This window comes from Lepus europaeus, chromosome 17 (assembly GCF_033115175.1).
Source record: "Lepus europaeus isolate LE1 chromosome 17, mLepTim1.pri, whole genome shotgun sequence".
NCBI lineage: Eukaryota > Metazoa > Chordata > Mammalia > Lagomorpha > Leporidae > Lepus > Lepus europaeus.
In genome coordinates this window covers 33,153,185-33,180,159 of record NC_084843.1, presented here as the reverse complement: position 1 = coordinate 33,180,159, position 26,975 = coordinate 33,153,185, and the positions used below count along the sequence as shown (strand labels likewise).

The 26,975-nt window shown below is 41.0% G+C and overlaps 1 protein-coding gene across 3 annotated transcripts in view; it reads left to right on the top strand.

Annotated features, from left to right (window-relative positions):
- Positions 1-25,497, top strand: part of ENTPD1 (ectonucleoside triphosphate diphosphohydrolase 1) — a 183,223-nt gene extending 157,726 nt beyond the window's left edge. For all 3 annotated transcript variants that reach the window (XM_062214724.1, XM_062214723.1, XM_062214721.1), the window contains exons 8-10: positions 16,167-16,277; positions 20,413-20,550; positions 23,189-25,497. In XM_062214724.1, the coding sequence (XP_062070708.1) occupies positions 16,167-16,277; positions 20,413-20,550; positions 23,189-23,395 (456 nt within the window). In that variant the 3' untranslated portion in view covers positions 23,396-25,497. The remainder of the gene's footprint in view (positions 1-16,166; positions 16,278-20,412; positions 20,551-23,188) is intronic.
- The last annotated feature ends 1,478 nt before the right edge of the window (positions 25,498-26,975 follow it).

Genomic DNA, 26,975 nt, shown 5'->3' with positions numbered 1-26,975 from the left:
CAAAACTTAACCTTCTCACTCTTCCTTCCCTCCAGCCACTGGTACTGCTATACTACTTTATGAATGAATCTCAGTATTCCAAATACCAAGTGGAATCAAATAATATTTGCATTTTTGTGGATTGTTTGTTTCACTTAGTATGGTATCTTCAACAGACCAGTCATTCTTAACCCTTCAATGGATCATAGGACTCTTTTGAGAATCAGATGAAAGCTAAGAATCTTCTAGGCAGAAAAATGAACATATAAAGGTATATAGAAAACTTTTCTTGCATTTTATTATTTTTTAAAGATTTATTTTATTTATTTGAAAGAGTTACAGAGAGAGGTAGAGACAGAGAGAGAGAAAGAGAGAGAGAGAGAGAGAGAGTCTTTCATCCACTGGTTCACTCCCCAAGTGACTGCATTTGCCAGAGCTGAGCTGATGTGAAGCCAGGAGCCAGGAGCTTCTTCTGGGTCTCCCACGTGGGTACAGGGGCCCAAGGAATTGGGCCATCTTCCACTGCTTCTCCAGGCCAAAGCAGAGAGCTGGATAGGAAGTGGAGCAGCCGGGACTCGAACTGAAATCAATATGGGATGCTGGTGCTGCAGGCTGGGGCTTTAACCCGCTGCACCACAGCGCCGCCTTCTGCATTTTAAAATAAATTAGAATCCTCTGAGATGGACCTATGGATTCCAAGTTAAGAGCCTTAAAGTGCTTAACCTAGACCAAAAAGAAAATAGAAACCAGAGATTAAAGTCAAACCATGGGGACTGGCACTGTGGTGCAGTAGGTTAATCCTCCCAGTGCCAGAATCCCATATGGGTACCAGTTCTAGTCCCGGCTGCTCCTCTTCCAATCCAGCTCTCTGCTGTGGCTTTAGGAAAGCAGTCAAAAATGGCCCAAGTCCCTGGGCCCATGCACCCACTTGGGAGGCCCAGAAGTAGCTCCAGGCTCATGGCTCCGGATCGACCCAGCTCTGACTGTTGTGGCTATTTGAGGAGTAAACCAGCGGATGGAAGGCCTTTCTCTCTGTCTCTTTATCTCACTGTCTGTAACTCTACCTCTCAAATAAATAAATAAATATTTTTTTAAAAAAGCAAGTCAAACTATGAGCCAAGCAGGGAAGTGGTTGGGAATGAATACTCTCACAGGTGTCACTAGTCAAGTCCACCTAGAATTACTTAAAGTAGACACACATATGTGAGACAGATGACCTCGAAATTGACAGACCCTTCTAAAATGCTTCCTGCCAGGAGTACTTAGTAATATAAGCAGAAAGACCATGTTAGATAAAAAAGTTGGAATGAGTTATCAAGATAGAATGGGAAGGGAGTGGGACCATGCTGCATCATTAGTTTAGAGCAATATCTTGATTTGAAAAAGATAATATCTGTTCCTTCTTTGACTACAAATGCTTCATTTGATTTATATTTCAAAGTATTATCAGTACTTTTTAATTGGATCTTTGAAAAATGATTTTATTTCATGTCCTTTTATTTTTAAGATTCAATATGATTTATAGATACAAATCTAAGAACATGATGATATTCCCTTTTTCCTTCCTTCTCATCCTCCTTACACCTTTCTTTTAGTTTTTGATAAATTTTAAATTTACATTACATTTAAAAAGGCTTAATACTTCACTAAATAAGAAGCTTAAAAAAAAAAAAGAAGCTTAACAAGGAAAAAGCAAAAAGACCCTAGTTTAGTGGGAATATAGATGTGGCTATAAACAATAATTGAATGGGAAAGTTACCATTTCACACATATAGTTTTAATCACAGATCATTAAACATTCTTAACCATAAGATATATTATTATTATTTTTTGACAGGTAGAGTGGACAGTGAAAGAGAGAGAGAGAAAGGTCTTCCTTTTTCCGTTGATTCACCTCCCAATGGCCGCTGCGGCCGGCGCGCTATGGCCAGCGCACCCCGCTGATCCAAAGCCAGGAGCCAGGTGCTTCTCCTGGTCTCCCGTGTGGGTGCAGGGCCCAAGGACTTAGGCCATCCTCCACTGCACTCCTTGGCCACAGCAGAGAGCTGGACAGGAAGAGGGGCAACCAGGACAGAATCCGGTGCCCCGACCGGGACTAGAACCCAGGATGTCGGCGCCTCAGGCGGAGGATAAACCTATTGAGCCGCAGTACCAGCCATAAGATATATTCTTAACATATAACATTCTTTTTTTATAATTATTTATTTATTTGACAGGTAGAGTTACAGACAGTGAGAGAGAGAGAGACAGAGAGAAAGGTCTTCCTTCTGTTGTTTCACTCCCCAGTGGCCGCCACAGCTGGCGCTGCACCGATCTGAAGCCAGGAGCCAGGTGCTTCTTCCCTGTCTCCCATGCGGGTGCAAGGGCCCAAGAACTTGGGCCACCCTCCACTGTCTTCCCAGGCCACAGCAGAGAGCTGGACTGGAAGAGGAGCAACTGGGACTAGAACCTGGCGCCCATATGGGATGCTGGCGCCACAGGCGGAGGATTAACCAAGTGAGCCATTGCGCCGACCTCAAGATATATAACTTTTTTTTTTTTTAAGATTTATTTATTTACATGAAAGTCAGAGTTACACAGAGAGGCATAGAGTTACAGACAGTGAGAGGAAGAGAGAAAGAAAAGCCTTCCTTCCATTGGTTCACTCCCCAAATGGCCGCAATGGCCAGAGCTGCACCGATCCGAAGCCAGGAGCCAGGAGCCAGGTGCCAGGAGCTTCTTCCAGGTCTCCCATGTGGGTGCAGAGGCCCAAGGACTTGGGCCATCTTCCACTGCTTTCCCAGGCCATAGCAGAGAGCTGGAATGGAAGAGGATCAGCCAGGACTAGAACCTGTGCCCATATGGGATGCCAAGGCCACAGGCGGAGGATTAACTTACTGTGCCACAGCGCCAGCCCCATAGATATAACTTTCTTAACCATTGGTTTCACAAAAATATAAAACAAAGTTTATATATTTGCAGCAATAACTGATACACACAGACATTTCTTTTTTCTTCTTCTTCTTTTAATATTAGCTCCCACATATAAGGGAGAAAATGCAGTATTTGTCTTTCTGGGTCTGCCTTATTTCACTCAACATGATTTCCTCCAGTTGTGTCCATTTTTATGCAAATGGTAAAATGTCAGGTTTTTTTACAGCTGAATAATATTCCATTATATATACATGTATACATACATGTATGTATATACATATGTCTATACATGCATAAGTGTGTATATATACATATACGCATATATATACAATGTATTTTCTTTATTCCATTCATATGATGATGGACACGTTGGTTGATTCTAAATTTTTGCTATTTTGGATATTTACTATAAACCTGGTGGTGCAGGTATCTCTTTCAAACTTTGTGTTCAGGTTTTTTGGGTATATATCCTGTAGTGGGATTGCTGGATCATATGGCAAGTCTATTTCTAATTTTTAAAGAAATCTCCACACTTCTTTTCCACAGTGGCTGTACTAATTTACATTCCCATCAATAGTATATAAATGTTCCCCTTTGTCCACATCCTCACTAGCATTGTTTACTCTCTGTGTTTTGGATTTTAGCCATTCTCACAGGGGTGAGGTGATATCTAATTGTGGTTTTGATTTGCATTTCCCTGATGCCTGGGGTATTAAGCATTTTTTCATGTTTTTGTTGGCCACTTGTATTTCTTCTTTTGAGAATTGTCTATTAAAGTTCTTTGCCCCTTTCTCAACTGGATTGGTTAGGGTTTTTTGTTGTTGTTGAGCTTTTTAAGTTGCTGATATATTCAGTATATTAATCCTTTGTTGGATAGGTGGTTTGCAAATATTTTTTTTCCCATTCTGCTGGATGTCTCTTCACTGTATTGATCATTTCCTTTGCTGTGCAAAAGCTTCTGAGTTTGACAGAATCCCATTTGTTTACTTTTGCTTTTGTTGCCTATGCTTTCAGGATCTTGTCCAAGAAGTTGTTCCCTACTCCAATGTCTTGAAGTGTTTTCCTTATGTTTTCTTCCAGCAACTTCATAGTCTCAGGTCTTCATTTTATGTCTTTGATCCATCTTGAGTTGATTTTTTTGTATATAGTGAGAAGTATGGATCTAATTTTATTCCTCTACATATTTACATCTAGTTTTGCCAGCATCATTTGTTGAAGAGATTATCCTTACTCCACTGTATGGTCTGAACACTTCTGTCAAAAATCAGTTGGCTGTATGTATGTGGATTAATTTCTGGGCTCTGTTTTCTGTTCTTTTGATCTGTGTATCAGTTTTTATGCCCATAACAAGCTATTCTTAATCACTATAGTTTTGTAGTATGCTTTTTTAAAAAATTTTTTTTTTTTATTTTTGACAGGCAGAGTGGACAGTGAGAGAGAGACAGAGAGAAAGGTCTTCCTTTTTGCCGTTGGTTCACCCTCCAATGGCTGCCGCGGTAGGCGCGCTGCGGCCGGCGCACCGCGCTGATCCGATGGCAGGAGCCAGGTGCTTCTCCTGGTCTCCCATGGGGTGCAGGGCCCAAGCACTTGGGCCATCCTCCACTGCACTCCCTGGCCACAGCAGAGAGCTGGCCTGGAAGAGGGGCAACCGGGACAGGATCGGTGCCCCGACCAGGACTAGAACCCGGTGTGCCGGTGCCGCAAGGAGGAGGATTAGCCGCGGCGCCAGCCTGTAGTATGCTTTGAAGTCAGGTATTGTGATGCCTCAGCTTGATTTTTCTTGTTCAGGATCATTTTGGCTATTCAGGGTCTTTTGTGATTCCATATGAATTTTAGGATTGCTTTATCTAATCATATAAGAAGGTCATTGGTATTTTGATAGGACTGCATTGAATCTGTAGATAGCTTTTAGTAGTATATATATTTTAATAATATTCATTCTTTGATTCCATGAACAAGGGATATCTTTCCATTTTTTTTTTCTATCCATGATGATTTCTTTCATCAATGTTTGATAATTTTCATTGTAGATATCTTTCACTTCTTTGCTTAAATTTATTCCTATTTGATTTGGGGGGATGCTATTGTAAATGGGATTTCTTTCTTGATTTCTCTTTCTGTGAGTTCATCATTAGCATTCAGAAAGTTACTGTTTTTTATATGTTTATTTTGTAACCTGCAACTTTCCTGAATTTGTTTTATCAATTCTAATGTATTTTTGATGGGGTGTTTAGGTTTTTCTAAGCAAAACATCATGTTTTGTGCAAGCATGGATAATTTGACTTCCTCTTTTCTAATTTTGATGCCCTTTATTTCTTTCTCTTCCCTAATTGCTCTTGCTAAAACTGCCAGTACTGTACTGAATAAGAATGGTAAAAGTGGTCATACTTGTCTTGTTACAAGTTACAGGGGAAGTGCTTTCTGTTTTTCCCCATTCAGTATGATATTGGCTGTTGGTTTGTGATATAGCCTTTATAATTTTGAGGAATGTTCTTTCTACAAAGAATTTGTGGAGGGTTTTTATCACGAAGGAGTGTTGGACCTTCTCAAATGCTTTCTCTGTATTGAGATGACAATATGGTTTTTGTTGTTCATTCTATTGATGTGATTTATGATGCTTATTGATTTGCAAATGTTGAACCACTCTTGCATTTCTGGGATAAATCCCATTTGAGTGTGATGTGTACTCTTTTTTATATGGTTTTGGATCAATTTGCTAATATTTTGTTGAGAATTTTTGCATCTATGTTCATTAAGGATATAGGTCTGTAGTTTTCATGTCGTTATCTTTGGTTTTGGTATCAAAGTAATGCTGGCCTCTTAAAAAGAGTTTGGGAGAGTCCCATCCTGTTCCATATTTTGGAATAGTTTGAAGAGTATTGGAGTTACTTCCTCCTTGAATGTTTTGTAGAGTTCAGTAGTAAAGCTATCCTCAGTGGAAGACTTTATCATACTGAAGTATCATTGCTTGTTATGGATCTGTTTAGGCTGTCTGCATATTCTTGATTTCATGTTTGTAGATTATATAAATCCAGGAATTTATCCATTTCTTCAATATTTTCCAGTTTATTAGCATATAGTTCATAGTAGTTTCTTTTAATCCTTTGTATTTCAGTGGTGTCATTGTAATGTCTTCTTTTTTCATCTCTAATTTTATTCATTTGAGTTTTTTCTCTTTTTTCTTTGTTAGTCTGGCTAGAAGTTTATCTATTTTGTTTATCTCCTCAAAATACAACATTTTATTTTGTTAATCTGTGTGTGGGTTGTTTTGTTTTTTTTGTTTTTTTTTTTGTTTTGTTTTGTTTTTTTGTTTTTGTTTTGACAGGCAGAGTTAGACAGTGAGAGGTGAGAGAGAGAGACAGAGAGAAAGGTATTCCTTTTTCTGTTGGTTCACCCACCAAGTGGCCACGTTCTTCCTCCCGATCTCCCATGTGGGTGCAGGGCCCAAGCACTTGGGCCATCCTCTACTGCCTTCCCAGGCCACAGCAGAGAGCTGGACTGGAAGAGGAGCAACTGGGACAGAACCGGCGCCCCAACCAGGACTAGAACCCAGGGTGCCGGCGCCGCAGGTGGAGGATTAGCCTAGTGAGCAGTGGCGCTGGCCTGTGTGTGTGTTTTTTTAGTTTCTAATTGGTTGTCCTTTATCTGTAACTTGACACTTTTCTCTTACTGTCTTTAGGATTCTCTCCTTGTCTATAGCTGATGACAATATGCCTTAGAGAAGACCTCTTTTGGTTGAGTCTGCTTGGGCTTCTTTGAGCTTCTCGTATCTGGATGTCTATGTTTCTTTCAAGACCTGGGGAATTTTCAACTATTACCTGATTTAGCAGGTTCTCAATGCCTTTTTCCTTTTCTTCCTCTTCAGGAATACCTATAGTGTGGATATTTGGTCATTTAATGGTATCCCATATTTCACATAGACTTTCTTCATTTTTTTCATTCTTTTTATTTTTATTTGTGATTGAGTTATTTCAAATTTGGGTTGTTTCAAAATTCTTGTCCTTGAGGTCAGAAATTCTTTCCTCCACTTGGTCTATTCTGCCGTTAAAATTCTCAATTTTATTTTTCGCTTCACTGGTTGAAGATTTCACCTCCAAAATTTCTATTTGATTCTTCTTAATGAGTTCTATCTCCTTAGTAATATTTTCTTCCATGTCACTCATTGATTTCCTCATTTCCATAATCTATCTGTATTCTCTTGCATCTCATTGAGTTTTCTTCATTATTTTGCATTTTATATGTCAGTTCATAGATTTCCTTCAGTTCAGGATCTAATTCTGGATTTTTATTATGTTCTTTTGGAGGTATGTTGTTATCTTGCTTCTTCATGTCCTCTGTGTCCCAACATTGATGTTTGCCCATCTGGTATATTGATCCTTTCGTCTTTAGGAATAGGTTTTATTGTAAAAGAATTATGGTTTAGCTGAAATGCAGGATTTCACTTGGCTTGTTACATTGTCTCTGGACCTAGGTGAGCCCAGGAGTATAATGTCTGAATGATTTCTTTTGTCTTCATCACAGTGGACTAATCTGCAGTTCATAGGGATAGAAATGTAACTTGGAGATAAGGGTTTCCTTGTATGTATATCATGTTCCACACAGAGTTCAGTGTCAGGCTTCCTGGTGAATGTGGTATCCAAGGCATTGTTTGAGGGAGACAGTGTGGCTGCCCCTTTGTTCTACTGCCAAGCCTGAGTGATGCCGGGGTTTGTGGCACCAATTGCTGTGGCTCTAGGATTGTGTGATATGGATAGACCTTTTTTCAAGTCCTGCTAGGAGAGTCCACTTGGTTCTGGGACTTACAATACCAACAGCCCTGGTCCTAGGTCTAGGGGCTATGAGGTGAACCCTGTTCCAGTCCTACTGGGTGACAACAAGGTATACAGGAGATTTTGCCCTGGAGGGTATGAGTCCAGAGAGGTGGAGAGCAGGTAGGTTCTGTCCTAGACCCACCAGGTAGATTCCAGTGGCACCAAGAAATTTAGAACATATTTTTACAGTCCTGGTATTGTAGGGTATAGTGGGGTCGTTACCCAGGTCTCCCAGGGTGGGAGTAGATTTTTTTATGGGCTTGCTTCTGATGTTAACCCCCAGAAGCCAAGGTTAATCCCCCGTACTCCTGTAGAATATGCAAACGTAGCTCTGGCCTAATATTCCAAAACTCCCACAGCTGCAGGATGCGAGGGATATGTCCTTTGCCCCACACATTGCCCTGCCTCTGACTGTGTGTGATGCTGTTAGGAGAACAGAGGAGTGCTGCTTGACTTTCTACTGTTGAGTATGGTGCTCTGTGGGAGTCAGAGAGGGGAAGGAAGCAAGTTGGCTTCCCAGCACCAGTTGCTCAGACCCCAGTCAATTCTCTAGGCTGAAGTAAAAGTGGTGACTGTGGAATTCCCTCAGCTAAAACTGAGCAGCAGGTGCACAGCAATTTTTTTCCTATCTTGAAGTAGTAAGATGGTGGCTCACAGGGGCTGGTGCTATGGCTTAGTAGGGTAAGCCTCTACCTGCAGTGCCAGCATCCCATATGGGTGCCAGTTTGTGTCCTGGCTACACCTCTTCCAATTCGGTTCTCTGCTTGTGGCCTAGGAAGGCAGTGGAGATTGGCCCAAGAGGTTGGGCCCCTGCATTCACGTGGGACATCCGGAGGAGGCTCTTGGCTCCTGGCTTTGGATCAGCCCAGCTGCAGCCATTGCAGCCATTTGGGGAGTGAATCAGTGTATCAAAGACATTTCTCTCTGCCTCTTGATCTCTCTGTAACTCTGCCTCTCAAATAAATAAAATATTAAAAAAAAAAAAAAAGATGATGGCTTACAGCTGGCAGCGGGCTGGCCTGCATGGCTGCCTGCAGCCACATCTCTGTCTTCTCCCACAAAGTCTTTTTTTTTTTTTTTTAACTTCACTGAAAATTTCTGTCAGACCCCATGGAAACCACCTTTGTTCTTGTCATATCCCAGAGCAGCTTTAGTTATTGTGGCTATACCCTATTTAGCCACCTTGGATCTCCTCCACAAGTTTTTTGAAATATGACTTAAGAAAATATTTATTATTGCATTATGATATGTCCACTGTCTTAAAAATCACACTTTACAAAATGTTTAAAGTAAAAACTAAAATGTCTTCCTCTTATGGTGGGTATTGTGGTGCAGCATGTTCAACTACCACTTAGGACTCCTGCATCCAATATCAGAGTGCTCTGCTTCTGATCCAGCTTCTTACTAATGAGCCTGAGAAGGAACAGATCCTTGCCACCCATGTGGAAGGCCCAGATGGAATTTCTAGTTCCTGGCTTTGGCCTGGCCAAGCCTTGGATAATGTGGGAATTTGGGGAGTGAATCAGTTGGTGGAAGTTCTCTCTCACTGTATGTGTGTGTATGTCCCTGTAAATCTGCCTTTCAAATAAATCTTTTTAAAAAAAAGTCTTCCTCTCCCTCTTGCAAGGGGCCTATGCTATGGCATAGTGGGTAAAGCCACTGCCTGCAGTGCCAGCATCCCATATGGGCACTGGTTCGAGTCCTGGCCTTTCTACTTCTGATCCAGCTCTCTGCTATGGCTTGAGAAAGCAGCAGAAGATGGCCCAAGTGCTTGGGCTCCTGCACCCACATGAGAGACCCAGAAGAAGCTCCAGGCTCCAGGCTTCAGATTGGCCCAGCTCTGGCTATTGCAGCCATTTGTGGCATGAACCAGTAGATGGAAGATTCTTTCTCTCTCTGCCTCTCTATAACTCTCTGCCTTTCTTTTTTTATTTATTTGACAGAGAATTAAACAGTGAGAGAAAGAGAAAGGTCTTCCTTCCGTTAGTTCACCCCCCAAATGGCCGCTACAGCTGGAACTATGCTGATGCGAAGCCAAAAGCCAGGTGCTTCTTCCTGGTCTCCCACATGGGTGCAGGTGCCCAAGCACTGGGGCCATCCTTCACTGCCTTCCCAGGCCACAGCAGAAAGCTGGACTGGAAGGGGAGCAATCAGGAGTAGAACCCGGCGCCCATATGGGATGCTGGCACCGCAGGCGGAGAATTAACCAAGTGAGCCACAGCGCTAGCCCCAACTCTCTGCCTTTCAAATAAATCTTTTTTTTTTTTTTTTAAAGGATACAGAGGCTCTACAGCAAACCACAGTTTCAGTGCACTTGAATTTCTACCACTTGCTAGTCCCATTACCTTAAACCCGTTATTTAACCCATTTGGGCCTCACTGTTCTCCCTCTGTTAGAAAAAAAAAAAAAAGAAGAAGAAAACAAGCCTAATCATAGGGTGAACTTTCCCAGGCATTGCTGTTGCATGTCTATGTATATAGATATCTAACTAGTCTGTCAGTCACCAGAGATTTACTGGCTGTCAGATTCTTGGCAGTGTTCTAGGGACCAGAGACAAAGAGCAGTTTTCTGACTCATTTATAGAGCTCTTGCCTATGCCAAGTGCCCTGTTAGTGGGACAGATTTATCAGAGAACAAGGCAGATTCTGGCCCTGCTATCACAGAGCTGACATTTTAGAGGACAGGGAGACAAGAAACCAGAAACTCAAACAAAAGCAAATCAAACTATGGTAACTGCTGGGAAGGAAGAAATAGTCCTATGAAAGGGAATAATAGAAGGTCCTAGACTAGGCTTGCCAGTAAGAGACTCTCTGAGGAGAAGATGTAGAAGTTAAGGGAATTTCAGCAGAAGGAGTAGCAACTGTGCAGGCCCTGGCAGTGACTGAAGGTCACGATGGCTGTGGTGTGGTGGGCAAGTTGAGCAGGGGTCTGAGATGGCACTGGGAGCGGTGGGCAGGGTTAGAGTATGCCTGGCCTGAGAGAACTTGTTGAATTTGGACTTTATTCTAAGTATAATTAGGAGACACTGAAGGCTTTAAGCAGGGGGTTGATATAATAAATTTTTTATAAACTATGGATGGATTGGAATAGGACTGAGAAGGTAATGTGGAAACCAATTAAAAGATCATTTTCTCCACAACTAGAGATGATGACAGCTTGAGTTAAGATAATAGGCTATACCATCTTTTTCTGTAACTGACATACAATGATATTTAAAGTATTGGAATTCCCAAATGCATGGGATGTATAGGTTGCCTTTCAGAGTTCCTGGAGAACTCAGCTTCCCAACGGAATGAGCACACCAATTCTGAGGCTAAATGTATATATAGCTTATTTGTTTTCTTCCTGTAGAGTTGAGTTCTTTATATATATTTTAATATTAATCCCTTACCAGATATGTGACTTACAAATATCTTCTCACAAGTTATAGGTTGTCTCTTCAATCTATTATTTTTGTTGTTGCACAGAGGCTTTTTTTGTAATCCCATTTGTGTATTTTTACTTTTGTTGCCTGCACCTTTGGAGTTAAATCTAAAAAATCATTGCCTCGACCAACATTACATAAGTTTTCCTCTTTGGGTCTAGTAGTTTCAGTGCCAGATTTTTTATTTATTTTGAAACTATTTTGAGTTGATTTTTGTCTATGATGTGAGATAAACAGCCAGTTTTATTCTTTTTCATATGAGTATCCAGTTTCTCCGATACTATTTTATTGAGGAGACTTTTTCTAATTGTGTATTCTTGAAACCCTTTGTAAAAAATCAGTTAACCATAGATGGATGGATTCAATTCTGGGTGGATATATTTATTTTTATGCAAGTACCATCCATTTTAATTACTGTCATTTTGTAGTGTAGTTTGAAATGGCATAGTGTAGTGCTTCCAGCAATTGTTCTTTTTGTTCACAATTGCCTTGGATATTTGGGTTCTTTATGGTTCCATATGGATTTTAAAATTGTTTTTTTCTGTACCTATGAAAAATGACACTGGAATTGTGATAGGGATTGCATTGACTTTGTAGATCACCTTGGATAGAATGGAAATTTTAATAGTATTAATTTCTTCAAATCCATGAACATGAGCTATCTTTCCATCTGTTTGTCTTACTCAATTTCTTTCATTGTTTTATAATTATTAATCTTTTTTGAAAAATCTTTCAACTCAGTTAAATATACTCCTAAGTATTTTATTTTTGTAACTGTTATAAATGGAATTATTCTTTTTGATTTCTGTTTCAAAAAGTTCATTGTTAGTGTATAAGAATTTTGGAATGTTGATTTTGTATCCTACAAATATAGTGAATTCATTGATCAGTTTTATCATTTTTTGGTGATTTTCTAGGGTTTCTGTATGTAAAATCGTGCCATCAGCCATTAGTGACATTTATTTCTTCTTTCCTGTTTATATGACTTTCATTTTATTTTGCCTTATTGCTTTGACAAGGACCTCTGAAACTATATTGAATAGAAGTGGCAAGAGTGGGTATCATTATGTTGTTCTGAATCTTAGAGGAAAGGGGTCCAGTTTTTCACCCTTGACTATAATGTTAAGCAGGGTTTACTGTTTATGACCTTTATTGTGTGGGAGTACAGACCCTCTATTCCTAATTTGTTGAGTATTTTTATCATGAAAGGATGTTCAGATGTGTCAAGTGATTTTTCTCCATGTCCTGTAAATTTTGTCCCTGATTTTTTCAAAAGACTTATTGATTCTGGAAGTCAGAATTTCAGAGAGGGAGAGAGAGAGACAGAGATATCTCCCATCTGCTGGTTCAATCCTCAGATGACCACAATAGCCAGCACTGGGCCAAGGAGCCAGGAGCTTCAACCAGGCTTCCCTCATGGGTGGCAGGGGCCCAAACACTTTGGCCATCTTCCGCTGCTTTTCTCAGGCCATTAGCAGGTAGCTGGATCAGAAGTGCACCAGCCAGGATATGAACTGGCACCCATATGGGATGCTGGAGTTGTAGGTGATAGCTTTACCCATTACAACACAATGCCAATTCCCTTTGATTTTTTTTTTAAAGTGGTATATCACATTTATTGGTTTTCAGATGTTGAACCACTCATGTATCCCAGGGATAACTCTTACTTGATCATGATAAATATCTGTTTAAAGTATTGTTGAATTTGGTTTGCTAAAACTTTGCTGAGGATTTTTGCATTTATTTTCATCAAGAATGTTGGCCCATAGTTTTCTTTTTACTTATTTATTTATTTATTGACAGGCAGAGTTAGACAGTGAGAGAGACAGAGAGAAAGGTCTTCCTTCCGTTGGTTCACCCCCCCAAATGGCTGCTACCGCCGGCACGCTGTGCTGATCCAAAGCCAAGAGCCAGGTGCTTCCTCCTGGTCTCCCATGCGGTGCAGGGCCCAAGCACTTGGGCCATCCTCCACTGCCCTCCCGGGCCACAGCAGAGAGCTGGACTGGAAGAGGAGCAACCGGGACAGAACCGGCGCCCCGACCGGGTCTAGAACCCGGAGTGCCGGCGCCACAGGCAGAGGATTAGCCTAGTGAACCACGGCACCGGCCAGTTTTCTTTTCTTATGATGTCTTTGTCTGGCTTTGGTATCAGGGTAAGGTAATGCTGGTGTCAGATGGGGAAGGTACCTAAAGAGACATTTCTTAAAAAAAAAAAAAAAAAAAAAAAAAGACCTAAGAATGAATAACAACAGCATGACAAAATGCTCAATATCACCAATTATTATGTAGATTCAAATTCAAACCACAATAAGATATCATCTTACATCTCTTAGAATGGCTGTTATATAATGAAAGATAAGTGTTGGTGAGGATACAGTGAAAAGGGAGGCTTTGTAAACTGTTGGTGGGAATATAAGTTGTACAGCTATTATAGAAAACTGTGTGGAGATTCCTCAAAGGAATACAAATAGAATTATCATATCATCCCATAATCCCACTTCTGGGTACTTACCCAAAAGATATGAAATCAGTATGTTGAATAGATGTCTATGCTTCCATGTTCATTAAAGTACTGTATACAACAGCCAATTCATGGAATCAATCTAAGTGTCCATCAATGGAAGATCAGATAAAGAAAATGTGGCACATATGTGTGTGTGTAATATTATTACCATTAAAAACTAAAGAAAATTAAAGAAATCCTGTTATTTGTGACAATGTAGCTAAAAGTGAAGAACAGTATACTAAGTGAAATAAAGAGAAACAAATACTGCATGTATTCACTTATATAAAAAAAATAAGGAAATTCTAGCTGCAGAGTAAAATGGTGGTTATCAGAGGCTGAGATGAGAACTGAAGGGTACAAAGGCTCAAACAGGAGGATTAAGTCTGATATTTTTTAGATCTTTTGCTTGGTGTGCATAAATATAACTAATAGTTGGGTATTGTACATTTCAAGATAGTTAAGAGTTTTTTTTTTTTAAAAATTATTTATTTGAAAGAGTTACAGAGAGAGAGGGAGAAAGAGAGAGAGGTCTTCCAACCACTGCTTCATTCCCTAATTGGCCACAAAGGCTGGAGCTGTGCTGATTCCAAGCCAGGAGCCAGGGAGCTTCCTCCGGGTCTCCCATAAGAGTGCAGGGCCATAGCAGAGAGCTAGATCGGAAGTGGAGCAGCCAGGACTCAAACAGGCGCCCACGTGTGATGCCACCACTGCAGGCAGCAGCTTTACAGATTACACCACAGCGCCAGCCCCTAAGAGTAAATTTCAGATGTTCTCATTGCAAAAGAACTAAAAAGTCAAACATCTGTGTTGATGCATAGGTTAATTAGGCTGATTTAATTATGCTATATCATATTCTGAAGTCGTAAGTACACATTACTATACTTTGTCAATATATAATAAAACTTTTTTTAAATATACAGAGGTATAAAAAGCAATATTGTCCAAAAGGAAAAATATTGGAAATCAAGAGAATATTCACCATTAGGATGTTGTTGAATGAATTAAGATACATCCACACCATAGACTCATAGAGGTCCCCAGCTGACTTGGAGGGATTTTCACAATGACTTGTGGAGTAAGAAAAGCAAGAATCAGGTGTAGGCATTTGGCCTAGTAATTAAGGCACATTTGGGATGTTTATATCCCATATCAGAATACCTGTGTTCAAGTCCTAACTCTGATTCCAGCTTCCTAATAATACACACTCTAAGTGGCAGCAGATAATGGCTCAAGTAGTTGAGTCCCTGCCACTCATGTAGGAGACCTGTTATGAAACACTTCTAAAAGTAGGCCTGCTCTCATGTGCAGCAAGCCAATTCCTGACATGAGGGTAACAGAAGAAAGCAGTTTATTTATTTATTTTTGACAGGCAGAGTGGACAGTGAGAGAGAGACAGAAAGGTCTTCCTTTGCCGTTGGTTCACCCTCCAATGGCCGCCGCGGCCAGCACACCGCACTGATCCGATGGCAGGAGCCAGGAGCTTCCTCCTGGTCTCCCATGGGGTGCAGGGCCCAAGCACTTGGGCCCAAGCACCGGGCCACAGCAGAGAGCTGGCCTGGAAGAGGGGCAACTGGGACAGAATCTGGTGCCCCGACCGGGACTAGAACCCGGGGTGCCGGCGCCACAAGGCAGAGGATTAGCCTATTGAGCCACGGCGCTGGCCGAAAGCAGTTTACTTTTCACTGCATAGAGCAAAGAAAGAATAGGGCCTCTATCAGTTTCCCAAGGAATTAAGGGCAGTGAATCTTACAGATTTGGGGTTGAACAGCACATGATAAACTCTTGGACTTTCTATGACTGGTCAGTGATGAGGCCAGAGTGTTTCTTTTTTGACTTCTTAGCATTGTAGCACTCCTTGAATTTAGTGATTTAATTTTTATCAAGGAGTTGACTAGTAATCAGAAAAGGAAAGAGAACTAAAAGCTGAGGGAGATGTTTTGGGGCCTGGTAAAAGTCTGTGTCAAGGGCATTAAGGATAGGTGTTTAGTTCTGGACATGGATTGAATTCTTGGTTCCCGGCTTTTGGCCTAATCCAGACCTGGATGTGGCAGACATTTGGGGATAAGTCCGCAGATGGGAGCTCACTCTGTCTCTCAATCTGGGTCTCTCTTCTGGGTAGCAGGGACCTAAGTACTTGAGCCATCACTGTTGCCTCCCAGTATGCACATTAAAACCTTCTAATTTTTCCATTCACAGATAACTCTTAAAACCTTTGTACAGAATTTTCTAGTCAATTAAAAATTGATGTATATAGTTTTAAAAATGGGAATGTAACCCCTTCTTTCTTTTCCTTCTTCCCGATCTTATTTCTGTCTTGTTCTCACATTACAATTGAGACAGACAACTGCCAAATGGCTTAGAAATGTGTGTCAGTAGCAAGGTGAGCCCTCTTCCAGGAAGGAAACAGCCATAGGATCTGGAATGTCATGTGATTTCCAGGCACTAGCACCAGGGGTATGGCCATTAGGAGAGCAAATTAACACCACCAATCTGTCAGACACAGCCTAAAACTCTGCAATTTTTTTTTTTTGTAGGCATTTTCAGCTTTTTATTTTGTGATGAATTTTTTAAACTTGACATCAGGAAGCTCTTCAGAACAAGCGATGAAGACGATGGTAAATTTCTGCTCTAGGCCCTGGGAGGAGGTAAGAGGCTGTAAACAGCAGCTATCACAGTTGCCCTGTGCCCTTGATAGCATGGAGAACGTGTCTGCTCTTCCACTCACACTGGTGTGACCAAGAGCCAGCAAATGTTAGAGAAGTCCAGATGATGGACTAAAGAATAAATTTATAGGCATTCCTTGATAACCTGACTTGCAGAAGCTTAAATAAGGTCTTATTTTCCTCACCTAATATGTGAGGCATGGGGTCAACAGTTTGACTTTGTCTCAGCCATGGCTTCTTCAGTTCTGTTGTTAGGCCGGTTTCCACATGAACACAAGATGATTGCTATGTCGTCAGGCACCACTGCAATGCTCAAGGTCAGAGTGGTAGGACCAGGTACATCTGTTCCTTTATAGAGGAAAGTAAAAGCTAACCCAGAAGTCCCTTGGCAGTCTTTCCCTTATATTTCATTGGCCAGGATTGGCTGAGAAAGAAAAATGCAGGATTTTACGACTGGCTGAGAGCTTTATACTCATCATGAACCCACTGCAAAGAATACACAACTACTCCCCTACAGCCAACTCCTTAATGAGAGTCCTAGTGACAAGGAAGATGGATAATTAAACGAACCTAGCACAGCACAAGGTATCTTCTAAATTTGTTCCTAACCAAGGCAGTGAGTCATTTAAGAGCCAGCAATACCTGATGAAAGCTTCACGGTGAATGGTGCTTTCATTTGAAGAACTAGTGTAATTAAAAGTGGATATCTGCCCTTGTCTGCAGTGACAAAGAGGGAAGAAAAACTGTGAAAGAACCTTTTCCTTTTCTTTTCCTTTTCCCTTTCCCCTTCCCTTCCCTTCCTCTTTCTTTCCAGCTGGTGGTGATCTGTGCAGGAAGATGAGCATCTTGGAGTGGAGGCAGCTTGAGACTAGGCCTAGTGTGACTGCTCAGGAAGTTTAGGCTGCTCTTCAAAAACAAAACAAAACAAAAACAAACAAAAAACTACTTATAGTTCCGAGTGAAAAATTATGTACGATTTCCTTCTTAACCACATCTAGCTTTTACAGATTATTATTTACTTGAGAGGTGCAGAAACAGAGACAGAGAAAGCTCCACTGTTGGTTTGTTGCTCAAATGCCTCTAATGACTGGGAACTAAGCAGGTCTCTCAAATGGGTGGCAGGAGCCCAATTACTTGAGCCATCACCACTGCATTCCAAGGTCATGAGGAACCAGAGCCAGCAATTGAACCAAGGTTCTCCAGTATAAAATTTGGCCAGTCAGGGTGCCAGATTCTGTCCTTGTTGCTCCTCTTCCAGTCCAGCTCTCTGCTGTGGCCCGGGAGGGCAGTGGAGGATGGCCCAGGTCCTTGGGCCCTGCACCGCATGGGAGACCAGGAGGAAGCACCTGGCTCCTGGCTTCGGATCAGACTGGGAGGTGAACCAACGGAAAAAGGAAGACCTTTCTCTCTGTCTCTCTCACTGTCTACTCTGTCAAAAAAATAAATAAAAATAAAGAAAGGCTGACATTTGAGAGAAATTATGAAACATTTTGGGAGGGGAGGTTGTAGAGTCAGACCCACACCCTGCTTCAGAGCCTAGGATATTAAGGTCAATGTTATGACTAAGGTTCATTCTTCCCTACTGTACTGTCCACCTGTTTGGAAGCATAGTTTTGTTAAATACTGTTATGAACTCTTTCTTCTTTTCCTCCCAATTCCAACATGAGGAAGAACTGCCACTTGGTATACTTTGCTTCCTGGAATGTCTCTTCTAAACACCACTGGCAGAGAGAGAACTAAACATTTGTGAAGCATATAAGTAGGGTACCCCAAATCATTGAGTCCTTGAGGTGGCAAAACTAGAAAAGTGAGTAAAAGGGACGCATCATAGTTGCTTCTGGTGGATTAATATAAAGTTAGTAAAATCTTTCTGCAACCAGATAGTGGCCACTTTCCTACTCTGAAAGCCTGTTCATCTAACACCTGGCTGGCCCAAGAGAACAGTGCTGTAAGAGTCTATGTGTACTGATAACTAGGTATTTGTCAGTAGAATGTGGATCTTGACATTCAACCTCAAGAGGACAGAAGAGGAGTTGAGAGAGTAGAGTGAGCTTCCAACCCCAATCTGAAGAGCACATAGTGATGAGTCCGCAAGCATGAATATGACCGATTCTCAGTTCCGAATGCCTTTGGCATCTATGTTGTTGGCTACTACTATAATTAACCCTCAGACTGTATAGCCAATGCACAGTTTTCCAGCAGATGAACAGGAATGTTGAAGAGTTCAGGGAAATTAGGCAAAAATCACATCCCCACCCCACCCCACTCCCAGGATAGGCCAGTCTTTAAGGATTTTTGGTGCTAAGAAGTTTTAAGTTGAGCCCAAGTGAATTCTTAGAACTCTGTAAGCCATAGGCATTTTTCTTTGACAGGCCCACCAAGACTACATTTAGCAGTAGAGATCTTTCCACCCCCTGCTACCCCCAACAAGTATAATGCAGTTACAGAAAAGAAGAGATAGAAACCTGGATAGTCAGTTTCAACTGATGTCCACACATCAAGGTCTCATAAGAATGAACCTGCAGAGGAGTTAATAAAATGAGAGTTTCCAGGACTGTAATGAAAAGACAGGTTCCAGGGCCAGCACTGTGGTACAGAAGGTTAAGCTGCCTGTATTGCTGGCATCCCATTTGGGTGCTAGCTCAAGTCCCGCATGTTCTACTTCTGATACAGCTCCCTGATCATGCACTTAGGAAAGCAGCAACAGATGGCCCAAGTCCTTGGGTCCCTGCCAACCCATGTGGGAAACCTGGCTACAGCCAACCTAGCACCAGCCATTGCAGCCATTTGAGGAGTGAACTAGCAAATGAAGCTCGCTCTCTCTCTCTCTCTCTTATACCTTTCAAATAAGTAAATAAATCTTAAAAAAAAAAGAAAAGAAAAAGAGAAAAGACAGATTCTAGACTGAGTCATTTCAAGAATTTCATCAGAGTAGGGAGAGATAGACTAGAGAAGTTGGGGGCAGGAAGGAACCAAACGAGACACAGATCCCAGTTAGCAGTGGTGTTTACAGATGGGATGTCCCTTGGAGAGGAGGGAAATCTTAGAAAATGGAGGAATTTAGGCCTCCAGGAGACATTACAACTGACATAGTTCCTAGTATATAATCTATGCTTAGGAAATGTTAGTTCTCTTTCTACCTAGTGTGGCCAGGAGGGGATGCCTATCTCAGGAGCCTTAAAAGGAATGGGGAAGAAGCCAACTCTGGGCTAAGCTAGTGGTGCTCTGGCCTGTTGTTCTCTAAATTAGGGCAGGAGCAGCAACCAGGGCAAGCTGTGGGCACCTAGGTGTATAATCACAGCAGCCAAGAGAGGTAAGGACAAGGAGTGGCAGGCAGCTCTTAATATCTTCAGTAGGGAATTGGATGAGGGACTCAAACAAGATGATCACTTTGTGTGACTCATGCCAAAAAAAAAAAAATAAATAAATAAATAAATAAATAAAATTAAGAGGTTAATAAGGGTTTTAAAATAGGTGAAATGCTGGTACTTTTAGCAGTTAACTGCTTCCTAAACAGTGTCCTACAGCTATGACTGAAACTTTACTGTGTTTGTGATGCACCTGAGAATGAAATGAAAATGCAGAGTCTGAGTTGGTAGTTCTGGGATGAAAGTTCACAAGTTCCCAGGAATGATGGTGCTGCCAGTTCAGGAACTAAATGGAAGCGTCAGGCCTCTGTTATGCTCTCTCTTGAAGAAAGTTACAGAGGCTCCCAGCCAGAGACTTACTGAGAGATACCTAGGAGATTCTGATGAAAGATTTCTTTCATAAAATATGTTTTCATGGATTTTAACGTGATTATGGGACTCCAAGTTTAGGGTATGGAAATGGACACTAAAATCCAGTGTTTCTAACCTATAAGACCACAGGGACTACTTTTTTCATGGAGCACTGGTTAATAGCTCAGAACTCTGAGAGAAAAGCTACCCCAAAGACCCTAAACTGTATGCCCTACAGCCACTGAGGGAGAGCAGTACCACCCTCGAAGCCCTCTGGGAGAGGCCAGCCCTCGGGCCCCTGTGAGGTAGGGGCTTTCTCCTGTCTTCATCAGGTCCAGTAATGACAGAGCTATGGTGCCTGTTGTACAAATATGAGGTCTCCTTCATTTCACTTCTAGATAAAGACATCTTTTGTTGAAGTAAAGGAAAAGTACCTGAGTGAATACTGCTTTTCGGGCACCTACATCCTGGTCCTCCTTCTGAAAGGCTATAATTTCACAGCCAGTTCCTGGAAGAACATTGATTTCATGGGCAAGGTAAAATTTGGCTATCCGTTGGGTTGAGGGAAGTTTAGCGTAGTGATTGAAACAACTCTGGGTTTGAAAGAGGTGGGAAAATAAAAATGGGAATGGGAGAGGGAGGAGGAAGAAGGGTGGGAGTACAGGTGGGAGGGCAGGTATGATGGGAAGAATCACTATGTTCCTAAAGTTGTATTTATGAGATGCATGAAGTTTGTATGCCTTGAATACAAGCTTTCAGGGAGAAAAAAAAAAGGTGGAAATCAACCTGAGTTAAGGTTTGGCCTGATGTTCTGTTCTGCAATTCTACCTTTAACCCAAGCTGGAGTTTGTGGCAAGCCTTCTGGGTATGTTGATCAGCTGTGGGCATCCTCTTAAAAAGAGATACCTGCATTTCCATTTGTGTCCTTCTGTTGTAGAACGGTGATTAATTATTTATAAAACAGGCCAGCGCCGTGGCTTAACAGGTTAATCCTCTGCCTTGCGGTGCCGGCACACCGGGTTCTAGTCCCGGTTGGGGCGCCGGATTCTATCCCGGTTGCCCCTCTTCCAGGCCAGCTCTCTGCTATGGCCCGGAAAGGCACTGGAGGATGGCCCAAGTCCTTGGGCCCTGCATCCGCATGGGAGACCAGAAGAAGCACCTGGCTTCTGGCTTCAGATCAGCGCGATGCACCGGCCACAGCGGCCATTGGAGGGTGAACCAATGGCAAAAAGGAAGACCTTTCTCTCTCTCTCTCTCGCTATCCACTCTGCCTGTCAAAAAGAATAAATAAATAAAAATAATTATTTATAAAACAAAAAATTAAATATTAAAGAATGTAACAGTATTTCAGTAGCCACAATGATTCTGTGTGCTGACCTTAACAACCTCACATGATAATGGTTTCTTGTAAGAGGGGGAAGGCTTTGTTGGTTGTTGCATCAAGATTGACCAGCCTGAAAGCTGTATACAAAGGAGACTAAGTGGCCCTGCCTGACAGGGGCTGTGACCTGGGAGCCAAGATGAGTGTGAGCCCATCTGAAGAAGCAACCTCACTGTTGTGCTTTACCATAGCACCACCTGCAGGTAGCCACGAACAGAAAAACATGTGCATGAGCTCTGTGACTCACACTTGATTAAACATGTCAAGAGCAATGTTTCCTCTACCTTTTTAAACTCATGTGTCCACTAATGGCAAAAAAAAAAAAAAAAATTACTCCCTTATTAAATATGACTGCAACTCAAATTGGGGCAAAGGGCTATAGCAGCCCCCAGAATACAAGAGTGTATCATTACACTTTTGGCAGTACTGATTTTATTGATTCAAATTCAAATCTATTCCTTGTTTTTAAAATCCCAGACTTCCTTCCATTTTATCAGCTTATTTTGCTTGAAAAATATCACTAAGTCAAATTTATGATTGATCTCTGATGCATGACCTAGTATTTCTAAGCCCTAGCTGATGAACTCTTTAACTCTAAAGCTTTCCTTGGTAAGTTCCCATCCCTCATATAGGGAAGTGAATCTTTTACAAATTACCAATTCCCAATATTGGTAAGGGCTTGGGGAAGAGAGGAATTTTCATGATCTTGATTGAAATGTAAATTGGTACAGCCTTTTGGAAGACTGTTTTGGAAACATGTGCTAAGAACATGTGCATATCATTTTGTCTAGTTACTCCATTGCTAGATTTTTAAATTTATAAATCTTTTATCTATAAATTCATAAAACTTTTATCAATGGATAAAATGAAACAAAGTGAATGTGTAGGCAGTTCATGTCAGTGACACTGTAGAAATGTCTTAAGAGATACATGACAGTGCTCATAAGGTATTGTTAAATGGATTATTCTACATACAATTTAATTTCATTTTTATAATAAAAACATGCAGAGAAAGAACTGGAGGGATATGTTACAAAATGATAATAGCAGAAACTTATGAATGGTGAAGTATGAATAGTTTTTATTTTCTTTTTTAGGCTTCTCTATACTTCTGAATTTTTCTACCATGGCCATGTACACTCATGTGATAAAAACATTTCCAAAATTAGTTATTATTCATATACCACCTATATTCCAAAAAATTGGAGATGACTAGAAAAGGTTTCTATGAAGATGAAAGGGTCAGAGCATGTTTTATCATGTAGTAAGAGTCCTTTCTTATCCATACCTATGCATAGTTTCCCAGCTCCCATAAAGAAAGATTGACTTGCTGGGATTATTCCAAAGTTTTGCCTTAGTTGAATCATTAAGTCCTGGTTTTGTAAGGATGAGTTTCCTGGGCCTGACAAAGATGTAAAAGGCCAGGGACAGTTATTATACCTTTATCATTTTGCTGGTTTCTTATCAGCATCTCCTTCATTCCTCTTCCCCATCCCCACTTTCACACAAACAAGAAAACTAGAATGCAAACTTAAAGGTCTATTTGAATTAAATTCTATGGAGGAGAAATGGGAAGTCATTCACCAAACTCCTTTCTGAACTTTGGGAATACAGTGGTGAGGCTCCCAACACTATTTCTTAATCACTCGATCCATTTTCCCCACAATGTTATTCCCAGTTTAGAGCAAAAAATAATCCATTTAGAGAACTAAAAGTGGTGCCATCTTCCTGCTGTTTGTGCTACAGATTATCTCCACAGACAACAAACAGCAGACTTTCTCCACTCTTTTCAGGTCGGTGGCAGTGACGCCGGGTGGACTTTGGGCTACATGCTGAACCTGACCAACATGATCCCAGCTGAGCAGCCGTTTTCCAAGCCTTTCTCCCACTCCACCTATGTCTTCCTCATGATCCTCTTCTCCTCAATTCTGGTCGCAGTGATCGTCATAGCCTTGTTTATCTTTCACAAGCCTTCGTCTTTCTGGAAAGAAATGATATAGCAGGAGCAGCTGAAATCTGGCTAGAGTGAGAAAAAAAACAAACTTGCCCAGGGAGCACATTCCTCTACAGTGTGGTATACAAGGTCCGCCTTGCTTGCCAGAGCCGGTCCTGACGCATCCTTGGATTCTGCGGAAGCCTTTCCTTGGGAGGCATTCACTGCCCTCTGCCTCAAGGACTGCTTGGCAGACACTCCTCCTTCTGAGTCTTTCCCAGTTACTGTCTTTCTTTTTCCTACTCTGCTTGTGGAGGTGTTAAAGACCTGTTATGTTTCTTGACCTTTGCCTTATAGAAAAACAGTACTGACTTTATGGAGAAGAACTGAGAGTCCTGAGTGCCATGCTGGAAGGTGGAGCTGGCTACCAGAAGAATCCCAGGACTGGTTCAGTTGCACTCTTAAGACCCCCCCCCCTTTTTCCTCTTCTCATTTATTAAGAAAGCTGTACAATGTTTGGAGAGAGCAGACATACATCCCATTCCTAGCCTTGCCCTTTGGGTAGGAGAGTTTTCTAGATTAGGCAAAATATGTGCTAATGCCAAAGAATTTTACAAGGAGATCTATGTGTCTGTGCAATTAATACAATTCTTAATCCCATCTAAAACAGGGATCTGAATAAATTACATATTCCTGGGTAATGCCAAAATGCTAGAGTAGAACTCTCAGACCAGAGATTTTTTAAAACTAGACAGACTTATAGGCACTCAGATATCAGGGCATACTACATAGTACATATACACATGTCAGGAAGAAAAACTCAGGGACAGAAAAATGCATCATCCAATGCTTCTTTATGGGGTCTTATTTTTGTTATGGGAAAATACACACAATGTAAAACTCACCATTTTAACACTCAATTCAGTACGGTTCAGTGGCATTCAGTACATTTACAATGTTATGCAACTATCACCTCTAGTTAGTTCCATCACACTTTTACCACCAAGAAACTGGCTGGAGAAAAGACCATCCCTAAGTAGGCTGAAACCTCAGACCTTTCCGTTAACAGCTGGTTGTGCTAACAACGATGGTGCATTGAATTTTAAAGTCATGCCACATCTTACTGTCCCAGGGTTTAGTTTCATGAGAGAGAAGTATCAGTGTGGAATGGTGTACTTTTGCCTGCATGGTATCCAAGTCTGAAAGTGTTGTCTGTATTGGCTTTATTTACTTATTCCAGGGAACATTTTGTGAGAGAAGCAACAACTATGGGCATTATCATGGAAGCATGAAGAGATATTCCTTTTTTCTTTTTGGGACCACTCCAAGAGTTAAACAGTTGAACAGGATTGAAAGGTGATTTATATTCTGATCTTGCCCCATGTTTTGTCCCTCTCTGGATCTGGGGACTGAACATTGAGAGGATGGGGGAAGAAAAACTCTCACAAACTAGAAGCCAAATGTTCCTATATCTCTTGAATAATTAAAAGTCATTTTTGCCAACAACCAGGTGAATACAAACTTAATAAAGCTGTGGACAGGAACTTTTCTGGACCTTGATTGGGAATGAGAAGCAAAGCAGACAGGTTCAAGTCTTGATGGAGAATTTACTGTGCCAAGCTTTGTGCTCAAGTGTATCCATTAGTTTTCTCATTGAACTCACAATGATCTGAGGAGGGCAATACTCACCACTCCCAATGCTCAGGGAAGAACTGACATTCAAATTCTTGTCTTCTGCTCCAAGCCCATTGCCTTTTCTTTCTTAAACAAATACTCTCTGCAAATTAGAACTATAATTCACAAGCTTCCTTCATAGAACACAATCTTTTCTAATTCCACTAGTTTCATTGTCAAGCCCCCCACCCCCACCCCCTGCAACCATGTTTAACATATTTGGGAGCTGAACTCCACTTGTCAAAATCTCAAATAGTGCAGACAATCAGTAGGTACAATCTAATCTCAGTTCTGTTGGAGGAAGGTTGAGGTCATTCTGAATGGGGCAGGCCAAGGAAGATGCATCACTATCAACTGATTTTAATATCTGGTTGGTTACTGGTTCTAACTGATCATCATTCCTCCCTGGACTTTCTCCTAGGACTCAAAACTTTGTAATGTAACCTTGTTCCTTTATAAGATGGGATTTTTTTCTAGGTACACACAGTGGCTGGAGGGGGTGGAATCAGCAGAAGTGATTACTTCTGTAGGTAAAAGAACAAAGCTTCTTAATTAGGCTTTATGTGGGGGGAAGGGGCAGACTGATGGGGGGAAATTTCAATTCATCAAATTCTTAATAACATAAAATATGATAAATAAAAGTTTTTAGAAGTACACTTCATGTTAATGTTATAGAAGTCAAGGTCTCTGAAAGAAACAGATTGTATACGCAGACTGGGTAACCAAAGAGAGTTTTTATGAAAGTGATTAAATCTAAAATTTATCTCAAGGAGTAATCAGTATGAAGATTGCTATTTTTTATATACTAACTTCAAAATCTGTTGTGTATATTACATTTAGAATATATTTTAACTAAGACTAGCCACATTTAAGTGCTTAGTTGCCACATGTGGCTAACAGCTACCAAATGGGGTAACATCAGTCTAAAAGCTACACTTAAAATTACAAAGAAACATGGAATAAGCCCTGATTGTCCTTCTCTTGGGAAGTGGATTTTTAACAAATAGCTAAAGATTTCGATCTATTCCTCAGGTTTTGCTGCCTTCATGTGAAGGCCCAGATGCCTGTTACCTGATGAGAGGCCATGGGAAAGTCTCACCTGGATCCAAAAACAATTCAAGATAATTCTTGATGCTTACATGCCATACCCAAAATGTAAATTTGAATATTAAAATAAATATCAGTCTTTTAGTAGCTCACAAAACAAAGTTTGCCACCTGATAGTACAATTAAAGTATATTCCTACTTATTGTTAGTTGAAAAGATGAACTCAGTTTTACCTAAATTAGTCTGGTTCCTTTCTGATTCAGATTCCAATAGATGCTATCCTGGTAGAACATAGTAATTGCTCAGAGCTAGCTTTAGTTACTAATCAAGTTTCTCTCAGTTTGTAGTAGGATTTTTATTTCTTATAATAACTCTGATATTTCAGTGGTTTACCACTTACCACAACAAACACTGGTTTTCATGTACATGGGTTGCAAGTCAGCAAGGAAACTCTACCTCAGGTTGTAAGTCTGGATCAGGCCTGTTTCCTGTATCTCTCATCTTCCTTGTCCAATGATGTCTTGAGACATGTCCTCATGATGAATGGCAAGGACTTATAAGCGTGGGAGCAAAGCAGGATGTCTCTCAAGGCATGCCTCTTCCTCCCATTTTCTGCTGACCAAAGCAAGTCTTATGACCATGCTTGATATCAGCAAATGAGACAATGGTAAAGAGCATGGATGACTGGTAGAGAGAATGGTAAAGAACACAAAGGATTGAGCACAGTGATTCAATCTATCACAGTGTCTCATTAACTGAAATATCAAGTGTGTTTCATATAAATTATTTCACTTATAAATTATGTTGCTAAGGAGTGGTATCTTTAAAAAAAAAAGGTCATACTTCTAAGACTTCATCAGTTGAAACTTCTCTCCACAGCCTTTTTCAGGACACTCTAGAAGCTCACAAATTAGCCTTATACTCTA